Genomic DNA, 11,423 nt, shown 5'->3' with positions numbered 1-11,423 from the left:
GTGTCAAAGCAGCACACTCACCTTTTCCCAGACAAAGCATCTCAGCCTGGATGGCTTGCTGGAGGGCCAGCCGTCCTGGCTTCCCAGTGGCCCCAGGAACGTCTGCCGCCCCAGCACCCTGGGTTGCAGTTATAGGGCAGGAGTTTTTTGCTAATACCTTTATATTTTCACTGACCGTAAAAACACACACACACAAAACGTTACTGCAGAAAAGTTGCCAAATACAGAAAAGTATAAAAAGATGGTTTTTAATCTCTCTAACCCCTCCCCCCAACTATCATTATTAACATTTTTCACTACTTGACTGAAAAAGGATTTTTCTCTTAAAATTCATACCTATTTAAACAAAGGATTCAGTTTTATTTGAGGAAAATTTAAAACATTTTATCATAGAAATTTTCAAATATACACAGAAGTAGAGAGAATACAATGTTGAGCCCCTATGTAACCCAAACCCAGTCTCAGCAGTTCCAAGACCCTTAAAGCAGCAGTCCCCAACCTTTTTGGCACTAGGGACAGGTTTGCTCACTCACCTGCCACTCACTTCCTGCTGTGCAGCTCAGTTTCTAACAGGATGGGTACTGGTCCATGGCCCAGGAGCTGGAGACTCCTGCCTTAAAGGATTTGTTGTCTCCATGTTGGGTTTCTGGGCCAGAGCTCAGAAAGGGAAGTGACACGATAAATCTATAACAGCGATATTGGAATTATTAGGATTTAACCAAAGAGATTTTGAGCACGACAGGGCCCTGAGCTGCGTGGGTTTTGGGGCGCCGGCTTACGTGGACAGGGTCACGGCAGCCTTCCTGGTCAGATGTGGCACTGCTCCCTGTCCCTCAGTTTGATATTCACTCTTGAGTCTTCTCCCCGGGAGAGTGGACGGGTCTTCACTGACAGACAGGTCAGTACCCGGCACCAGGGGTGATCACACCCGCGTCGGGATGGGGCAGTGCTTACTCGTGATGCTGAGCGGAGCACCTGGCCTGGTCACCTTGGCGTCACACTGCTGCCTGTGGACGAGCGTCGGGGCGCTGCTGTGCTCTGGCTCTCCTCTTTGCCAAACTGGTCCTGCTCTGATGTCTCACTGCTAAGAAAGGAGAAGAAAGGTCCAAGAGGAAGTTCCTCCTGGAGGCGCTTCTGCATCTGAACTAAGGCACTGGTGCCTCTTCAGTGTCGGTCACTGACGGTCCAGGCCAGTGGGAGAGGTGGCTGCTGGCTGTCAAGTCTGGTGGCTTGGAACAACCAGCATTGTGGGGAGCCCTGATTCCTGATTACTTGTGATAGGCCCTGGGGAAGCTTGTGTGTGGGCGGAGACGTGGCATGTTTATTAGATATGCTCCAGGGATCTGAGACGTGACGAAAGGCTTTGCCCCCAGGATGGGCAGTGTCAGCTCCTTGCTGGGTGGCAGTAGGCGGTTGTCTCACTCGGAGGTCTGTCCTCACTGTCTCCACTGGCTCCCTCACCCTTCTTTCTTGCGGGGGGGTGGGGTGAGGGGAGGGGGCGGGGCTGGGGAGACGGTTGTCATTTTCTGGCTTCCATAGTGTCGGCTTTTCTATTTGTTTTTGTTCCCCCCCTAGAAGGTGGTGATAATCTGGGGAGGATGCTCTTAAGAGATCTTGGACTAAACAAGAATGTGGAGAGTCCAGGGTTCTCAAGAAGATGGCCCATTATGATTCTAGATTGTGGCCGCAGGTTCACTTTAGGTCACTTTGTTTGGGCCTCAGTTTCCTCTTCTACCAAATGATGTGTTCGTTAGTGTGTTCTCGTAACTTTCCAAGACCATGGCTGGGCCACAGGCCTTTAATCGCCCAGTGGTTGTGGGGTGCGCTGTACCTTGTGTCCCTTTCCTAAAGTGTGGGCGTGGCCAGAGGAGTACAAGTGGCGCTGCCCTTAGAAACACCTTCCACCGTGTGACTTGGGCGGGGCGTTGCCTGCTTTGAAGGTTGGTCAAAACCCTGATGAGGAAGGGGTGCAGTGCCTTCAGGTGGATGTGGATTTCCCATAACCTGACTCGGAGGCAGAGGCCCTTGTGGCAGTCATTTATGGAGGAACTGCTCTCAGGAGAAACATGTCGAGATATGAAGGAGGCAGGACAGGTCAGGGGAGAATGTCAGACAAAGCTGTACTTTCAAAAGTTTTAGCCTCAGCCTGATCCTACCAGCAGCTGCAGAGTGTGGATTATACCATAGAGGTGGTCCCACCCAGAGGCAAAGGGGTCGGGCCATTGGTATCCCTGCATCAGTTGTTGGGGACAGGTCACCCACTCCCACCCCTGAAACCCATGGACAAGCATAAGCTCACAGGGGCCGACTTCTGAGAAAGGGGTAGCTGTGAGCCCTTAGCAGCTGACACCCATAGCTACTAGGGGACAGGTGGACCTGAGTCGGGGCAGCCCAGAATCTGCCACATCCGGGCCAGCGAGAGCTAGACAGAGAGGGAGCAGAAGGGAGCGGGGAAGGGGCTGTTCTGAATGCGACTTCCTGAGCACATGTGAGTTCTAAGCAGAGAGGGAACATGGATGACTCAGTGTGTGCAAGGAGATGTGATTTCCCAACTAGGCCGACCTAACTGATGGTTCTAGAAGTCAGGACAGTGTTCCATTTGAGGAGGGGGAGATGGCACCCGGGGAGGGGTACGAAAGCAGTACTGGGGCTTATGCTTCCGTGTAGCATCCACACTGGCGTCTGGGGGCCGCTGTCACCAAGCGGTTGGGGTCCACTCCCAAAAGACGTCCCCGACCTTTCTTCTGTGTCCCCCCCACATATTGCCACTTCTTAAACTTAACCTTTTCTTCTTCCTTCTTCATCTAAACCCGTTTTTCTGCCTTTCTGGCCTCTGCCATCTCAGCCAAGAGAGTTTCTTAGCTTCTCAGGCGATTCTCTTCTCTGAAAGCTTCGGCAAACCACCGGGGCAGGTCGGACGCACCTGCCCACTTACCACAGTTCAGTTGTGCAAATGTTTGTGTGCTCACTTATTTAATGTGGGTCTCCCCCCCGTTATGCTGTTTCACAAGGGCCACAACCTGAGACTGTTTTGCTTATCATTTATCCCCAACACCTAGAAAGTGTCTGCTGCACAGTACGTGACCCACAATTGTCTTGAACACAATGTGGCATTCAGCTCAGAAACATGGACTCCAGGTCCCTTGGAGGTGCGGGAGTCGGGGGCAGGGGGAGCTGTCAGTGGCGTGGCCCGAAGTCTGGGCCCAGGGTAAGCGGGTTGCTGGTTAAGTGCCAGGTGCCGGTGTGTTCCGCTTAGGGAAGATGTTAGGCGTTTGAACGTGCCTTCAGCCTCTGTCCCTGTCCGCCCAGGTTTTTCTCCCTGGGGTGATGAGCAGAGGCCTTGCAGAGATGGTTTTGCCGAAATGAGTGGCCTGGCCTTTTTGGTGGCCCAGGGGAGCTGCTCTGACTGTCCCTGGACCTGGACTCGGTTGCTAATTGCAAAGATCTGTCTTTGAGATGCAGCCTCAAGGCCAGCGGTCCTCAGCGGGAAGCTCTTCTTGCCTCCTCCCCACCACCCAGGACATCTGGCCGTTCTAGAGATGCTTTCACAATTTTGGGCGAGGGCGGGGGCAGGGGGCAATCTATGGGTAGAAGCCAGGGATCCTGCTAATACACCATACAGGACATAGTGCCCTGGCTGAGAAACCTGCTCTAAGTCATCCCGGGGCTTGCCAGCAGGCGCTGCCTCCGGCCTGGGAGGCAGGTGTACCCCAGAAACCACCCCACTTCTTTTTTCTCTGAAAGGACCTCAGAATCAGTGTCCTAATTCCAGTCCCAACGAGTTCGGCCTCCCCATTCAGTCATCTGGGATTCAGCCTCCCCGGTCAGAGCTGCTCTGAAAGGCCTGTACGTATAAGAGGCCTTTCTGCTTGTTTTCCCCAGAGCCCTGCGCACCCTTCATAGGGACCTATCCCCAAGGGCGGAGGCCTAGCCCTGCCTACACGGCCTCGAGCCGGGAGAACCAAGAGCCCTTCTTTCTATCTCTGTCTCCATCTTCCTCTTCAGTCCTGCCCCCCTTCCAGCAGCTCCCCCAGGCCCCCGAGATTAATGTGATAATTGCCATGTGTGCCTGTTTACGCAGGGAGTGGGTGCTTTCACCACCCCCAGTCAGGCAGGTTCCCAAAGGAACGCATTTCTACTGTATCAGGCCTGGTACCCGCTGAGCACTCCTGTGCAGGTGGGCTGCCACCCCCGACTGTTTTCTCTGTCATCGCCCCAGTCATGCATACGTGTGCATGTACGTGTCACTCAGGGGATCAGCAGGTGATAAAGATGGAGAGCAGCCAGCTTGTCAGGCTAGGGACTTGGCTGGGTCAGGTGGGAAGAAAATCACCTGAAGTTAAGAGGACATTGCCCCCCCTCCCCAAATAGCACTGTTCCATCACGCCTGGCACAGAGTAGGTGCTCTGTCAATGGCATGGAGGGAAGAAGTGGGGGCCTGGTTTACTCCCAACTGCTCCCCAGCTCAGTGTGGGCAGGTGGGTTTCACTGCAAGACTCTCCTGGGACTGGAACCTCGTGGAACGTGTTTGGAAAGCTTTGGGCCTCCTTCCCCAGGATCTTACTCAGAGACCTTAGCATGGCTGTCCCCTGTTTCTGAAGGAAGAGTCGCTGGGGAAAATAAAGTGTGACGGTCATATATGCAGGCAGCTTGTAAGAGTCACAGAAGCAGAGGGGGACAGTGGAGAAAGGAGGAGAAATTCTCCCTCACACAGGCAGCCCTCCTCTCTTTTATCTCCTGCTGGGACGCAGACACACATGCATGTCTCCAGAGAGAACGTGGTCACAATTGTGGCTGAACCGGCAACTTTCTGCCTAGCCTTCCAGACACTTGTCACATGGTACCAGGGCACTTGCTGCCTTGAGAGTTGTCGATTTCTTTCTTCTTTTTTAATCTCAGAAGACACTTTCATAGTCATCTCTCCTACACCGGTCAGTTTTAAGGTTTTAATAATGATGAATCAGAAGGAGATGGAAACTAATTAGCATCAGAAGGAACCTTGCCGTTTCAGAAGAGGGAAGTGTGGAGTCCTGCTTGCCCACTTCCTGCTGAGGCGTGTTGGCCTCGTCCTACTGCAGAGTCGTTGATCCGTTGACAGGCATGTGAGGTGAGGGTGAGGCCACCTGGGGAAGAAGGATGGGAAGGGAAGAACTGGGAGGAAACCTGAGGGAGAGGAGAACGTGTAGAGAGGGTGCAGCAAGTCTATTAAAAGGTTTGTGAATAATCTCCGGAGCTGTCAAGCTGCTTTCTCCAGAAGAACCTTTTAAGCTGTCAGTCATCTTTAACAACCCCCCAGGGCATAGTGTGGCTGGCTCTGGGGTCCTCCCAGATATGCTTTTTCTCCTCTTCTTCCTCTTTTGTTCATCCAGCAGGCCCCAGTGTTGTATTGGATGACATTTTTTTTTTAATAAAGCAATTCAGACAGAGCTTCACAAATAGGGGAATATCAGAATGATTTTTTTTTTTTTGGAGAGGAGGTATATTTTAAACATGAGAATCATCTTATTTAAATTGTGGTTGTTTATTGATTCATTGAGCAGCTATGCGTGCCAAACATTTTGTTAGATTCCAGGTACAGAAATGGGCAGACAGTTGAGGTTCTTGCTTTAATGTAGGTAGGTTACAGCAAAACCAAAACGTTCTCACAAAACACTGAATCAAAAGATACTGTTCGTTTTTGTCATTGGTGTTTTATAGAAGAATTGGAGAGCACATTCCAGACTCTGGGCCAGCGAGGGGGACCCTTTTATCCTGCATTTCACGAGCTATATTTCCTGATATGTTAATAGATTTTTTCTCTGAGAAAAGGGATTCCATAATCAAGGGAATGTATAAAATGATGGAATAAACAAGGATAATGTTCCTTTATTGTGGGTCTTCTCACGGGCTGGGGGAAAATGTAATTTGCTGTTTCCCCAGTTTTTTTGGTTACAGAATCCCATTTTCGACAAAACACATGAACATCTTACAGATCTCTAGTGATGAGAACACAATTTGGAGACTGCTCTTTGCTCTATAGCAATGGTCCCCAACCTTTCTGGCACCAAGGACCGGTGCTCCTAAGAGAATCTAATGCCTGATGATCTGAGGTGGAGCTGAGGTGGCGATGCCAGCGCTGGGCAGCGGCTGCAAATACGGATGACGCTTCGCTCGCTTGCCTACCACTTACCTCCTGCCGTACGGCCTGGTTCCTAACAGGCCATGGACTGGTACCAGTCCACGGCCCAGGGGTTGGGGACCCCTGCTCCAGAGCATCTCTCGCAAATAGTTACCCAACTGAAATTGCTTTAGTTCTCTTCAAGTGACTACAGTCACTCTTGGGCCCAAAGTCACCTTAAAGGTCACAATTTCATCATCGCCATTGCTGACACTAATGTTTGTTGGCAGCCGAGCCCCAATCTCGGTGCTGGGAACAGGCAGTCCTTGTCGACAGAGAGCACTGAGGGGCTGCGGGGAGCTGGTAAGCCATGGAGGGAGTGAAACTTGCTGGTGCTCCATCTGCGCTAACCGGTCTTTCCACGGCGTTGCGTTCCTAATCGTGAATAAAGACAGAGGTAGCTGCACGGGGATCATTCAGTCCACCCTTCATTTTGCAGGAAGGCTCATGTCTCAGCCATCTGGGAACAAACAATCTCCTATGTCCATTAACATCCCTTGTGGCCCTCGGCATCTAGTTATTTTGCATCTTCCGTCTGATAATCAGGAGCAGTTTTCTCTGAGGTCTGGCACACGTCTTCCCTGCTTGCATTTAACTGACCAGACTTGGTCAGCCCTAAGAATTAGATCTCACACACTGAAACTGGCAGATTCCAGCCTTTGCCCCATCTTGTTCAGAAGGTGTTTGCTTCTAACTTTCATTCTTCATTTGCAATGGTATCTATCTGAACAGCGCAGCAACAAAAGATAAGTTTGGTGAAAGAGGTTGCCTGAAAAAGCTGTTTTTAATGGAGAAATCTACTGTGAGGTGTTAGCTGCCATGACCAGTGGGAGGCGCTAGTCTGTAGATTGACATATTTAAATGGGAGGCAAAAAGAAAATGAGATAACTTGGGAGAAAAACAAGGTAGAGTGTCATAGTAGCCTACCGGAAGTGTGAAATCAGTGAATCAAAATACATTTGCAAAGTTTAGTAGAAGGTAAATCACAGGGACAGGAAACACTTTGCCATAAAAGTCTGAGTTCAGTTATTTTACTAATTTAGTATGTGAATTTTTTGCAAGGCATTTGATTTTGATGCCCCTGTTTCTCCAGTGAATTGGGGATAAAATATCTTTCCAGAAATTGAGTTTCAGTTAGATAAAATGCATGTGGTATGGGGAGGGAGAGTCAAAGCTAAGCTTAGTTGAGAAGCTCAACTATTATGACTTTTCAAAAAGCTCCCAAACCCTATTTCAGGGTCTTAGTAAGACATCTGCCAAGAGTTGCTTCTTTTGGCTAAGTCATATGATGTAATGCTCCCTCAGCCCCCCACCATTTAAGGGCCTTGCATCTAACTTGTGGCATAAAAATCTAGAATATGGATATTCATGCACTTTTCAGGTCACGGTGTGTTAGCATTAGAGAGAGCAAGGGCTCACTCTTCAAATCTAGATTTATTTCCTGTTTTGCCCAGAGCCTTGCTGGGACCAGGCCTGGGCTAGCTCTGTGCTATGTGACTATGATGGAGGAAAAGCAAACCAGAGCCCAGAGAGCCAGAGAACTGAGCAGGATGTGGGTGATGTTAATTTCTCCCTAACAACCCTGTCAAGGCCTTTGCCAGCATCTGTGGAATAGAATGATGGACACAGCTCACCTCTGTCTTTTTGAGAATTTATCCAATTAGGAGTGTAAAAGACTAGAACCTCCATCACCCAAACTATTAAACCAGTGATTTTTGCATGATCTTAAAAAAGTTTTTGACTTTTCAGAGTTCAGTTCTCTCATCTGTTAAGTGAGGGTGTTAGACTTTTCCAGCTCAGGATGTTATGTGAGGCTTATGCAATGTCCTTCACTGTGTATATGGGAGAAAGAATTAATCAGCAGTAAAGCCAAGTTGGGACTGGAGCGAGGCAATGTTTAACTGTGTGCACTGTGCTTATTACATTATCCTATGTCTGTAACTGCAGGAAGAGAAGCCTTCAACTGGCAGATGGTTTTGATGGAGTATTAAGGAACCATTTTTCTTTTTTTCAGACCAATGATGCCTTAGGAGCCACCTGGAATTGGCTGTACTTCATCCCCCTCATCATCATTGGATCCTTCTTTGTTCTCAACCTAGTCCTGGGAGTGCTTTCCGGGTAAGCCACGTGTTTCTCCTCTTGGCCTCTTCCTAACTGTAAACTAAGGCTCCTGACTCATGGTGGATTCATTCATTTAAGCTTCATTTAGAAGACATTTACTGAGCAGCCCCTATGTGCCAAATGCTGTTCTAGATGCTGGGAAGGTGGTAGTGAACTGTCATTCTAATCATCTTTATTCTTAGGAATTCAAAACATCTTTAGATCAGGTACAACATTAAATACAGTATCTCCTGAGAGTTCATTTATCCAGCCTTCCTTTCATTTAGTCACTCAACGATCATAGACTTTCTGTGTCAAACTCTGTGCTGGTTGTTAAGTGATGTAAAGTTGAGTAAGATAAGGTTTTACCATCAAAAGATTCTTTCTGTGCTATGTACTGGCCATCGGAGCCTATATTTGTGGCTTGGATTAGTGTACATTAATCAGCAAATACTCAACGTCCAATGCCATGGCAAGCATTTTGAGGAACATGTGAAGTACGAGGCCCAGTCCTTGCCTTTCAGAAACTTACTGTTTGAGGAGAGAGCAACACAAACGTTAGACACAGTTAGGGAATCGGGGTTCTGTTACTGCCCAATATCAGATGCAGATAATTTGTTTCGGGGAAAGGACAGATCTGTGTTGTCTGAAGTTATCAGAGATGGTTTTGTGAAGGACTGGGATTTTGCTTGAGATATAAAAATAAAATATGTATAAACAAACAAAGGCTCACTGCTGAATAGACACAGAAGCCGATGCTGTGGCAGCAGCTTTTGAGAAAATAAAGTTTTTATTGCAAGGTTGACTGGCAAGGGGACAGGAGGCAAGGTTCAAATCTGTCTCCCCGATCCAAGGTTCAGGGCAAGAATTAAGGGGTTTCAGCACCAGAACTTCCTGGACAGCAGGCCTTTCCCTTCTGAAAGAGTTCAGGGGTTCAGGTCATGTCCTGGTCCTTTTGTTCTGTGGAAGGAGCAGGGAGGGGCTCACAGGTGTTACTCGGAAGTGGTGTATCCAAGAGTTAAACTTTGGTTCTAGGTGTTGTTAGAAACAGGATAGGACCGGTCCGAGCTGGCTTTGCAGTTATGTATGTGATCAAATAAAATAGAAAATATAGAGTAAACATTTCAGGAAGGGGAGCACCGCACCATAACCAAAGATGGAGAAGGAGGATGTGTCATGCAGAGTGAAGAGACTGTAATGCAACCAGACTCAGTCAGAGTGGAAATCTCACTGTGGGAAACGGAACGTAAAAACAGGAGAGCTAAAGCGGGGGCAGATTTTAGAGGGTCTCGTATTTTTCTAAGCAAAAGTGAACTTAATTTCTTGTCTGAATGGCATAAATTCTTCAAGTGAAAATTTATAGAAGAGGCTACCGTTTAAACATGGCAGACTGAACTTGGTTGGTCATCTCATAACTACTAAAATAGGAAATAAATTTTAAGACGGGCTCAGTGTCAAAAGAACAAGAGTAGAAATAACAGATGAGAGATGTCAACAGAATTTTTGAAGGGAGAGAGCGAGAGGTACCTGACTTAGTGGTGAGAGAACTGAGGTTTGATTGCCGAGAGTGAGGAATGCCAGTGAAAAAGCAAAATGGCTGCCCCGCAGAACCCCACGGACCCCTAGAAAGGCTCGGCAAGTGGAGGCTCCAGGTACCTCTGAGAGCTGGAGTCTGGGTGGTGATAAAAACAAGATGATTCATCAGAAGTCCTTGTAAGGAACACTCAGAAGCCCTCCCCTAATACCTTAGACTAGGAGTCCCCAATCCCTGGGCTGCAGACTGGTACCAGTCCGTGGCCTGTTTAGAACCGGGCCACACAGCAGGAGGTGAGCTGTGGGTGAGCAAGCGAAGCTTCATTTGTATTTGCAGCTGCTCCCCAATGCGAGCATCACCGCCTCGGCATAGATTCTCATAGGAGCACCAGTTCCTGGTGCCAAAAACGTCGGGGACTACTGCCTTAGGCAGGTGTCTTCCACACCCAACCTTCACCCCAGCCAGAGTTAGAAGTCTTACTCTCTGTGGAGGCGGAATCCGAGAAGCTGGGAATGGCAACAGCAGGTGCCTCTGAGGGTGGGTTCGATCGATATGTTTTGGTGGAAACAGGAGGGTTACATCAAAGTCCTCAAACTGTGTTTAGTGCTCCCACCCCACCTCTACTGCGTGACTGTCAAAAATATAGCCATCTGGCAAGAGTTCGTAGCATCTGTGGGGAGTTCATTTCCTCTGTGGGAAACTGTTAGTGTTAAGAGAAAGGACCTGTGTGTGCTGATTTGGAGAGTGACCGGAGAAATGGTTCCCACCTGTCACCTTGAGTGAAGCTCACGATATTATATTCCTATGGCTGTGGCAACAAACCACCACAAACTACGTGGCTTAAAATGGTGAGAGAATTTCTCTCAGGGTTCTGGAAGCTGGAGGTCCAAAATCTAGCAGGGCCATACTCCTTCTGAGGGCTCTTGGGGAGAATTTATTTCCTTCCTCTTTCAGCATCTGGTGGCTCCAGGCAGTTCTTGGCCTGTGGCTTCGTCACTCCAGTTTCTGCCTCCGCGGTCACGTTGCCTCCTTCCCTTTTGTCTAGAATCCTCTGCTGCTTCTTTCTTATGAGAGTACTTGTCATTGGATTTAAGGTTACCTGGGTAATTCAGGATGACCTCGTCATCTCAAGATTTTAATTGCATCTGCAAAGGCCCTTTTTACAAATAATGTCACATTTGTAGATTCCAGGAATTAGGATGTGAACATATCTTTTTTTTGGGGGGGGAGGGGTTCACCTCATAGAACACTGTACTCACCATTCTGCAGGCCCCAGCCATGTCCACAGAGTGTCCAGTAAGCCCTCTGTGCCTTGCTCTTAAATATGAACATCATTTAAAGAAATGTCTAATGCAAAAGACAAAAACAAAATAATAAATAGAAAAAAAGGAACTCAAGGGAATGTGAACGATGCAGGGAGCAGAAGATAACTTTTAAAACACATAATTGTTATCAGAAGAGATAGAAGAGAAATAATTTTGTTCACAAAATAACAGATTGCTTATGAAAAAACATTTAGCCATTAAGAGTTCTTGGAAATGGATGTAAAATAATTAATGTAAAATCTATATTGATGTAAAATGAATTAACGTAAAAATGTAATAAAAATAAAAAGATAGTAAATGGTTGGAA

The 11,423-nt window shown here is 48.0% G+C and overlaps 1 protein-coding gene across 1 annotated transcript in view; it reads left to right on the top strand.

Annotated features, from left to right (window-relative positions):
* Nucleotides 1–8,279, top strand: part of LOC105292880 (voltage-dependent R-type calcium channel subunit alpha-1E-like) — a 148,304-nt gene extending 140,025 nt beyond the window's left edge. The window contains exon 8 of the mRNA XM_011361272.2: nt 8,172–8,279. Within this exon, the coding sequence (XP_011359574.1) occupies nt 8,172–8,279 (108 nt within the window). The remainder of the gene's footprint in view (nt 1–8,171) is intronic.
* The last annotated feature ends 3,144 nt before the right edge of the window (nt 8,280–11,423 follow it).

This window comes from Pteropus vampyrus, unplaced genomic scaffold (genome assembly GCF_000151845.1).
Source record: "Pteropus vampyrus isolate Shadow unplaced genomic scaffold, Pvam_2.0 Scaffold65, whole genome shotgun sequence".
Lineage (NCBI taxonomy): Eukaryota > Metazoa > Chordata > Mammalia > Chiroptera > Pteropodidae > Pteropus > Pteropus vampyrus.
This window is presented reverse-complemented; position numbering and strand designations above follow the sequence as displayed.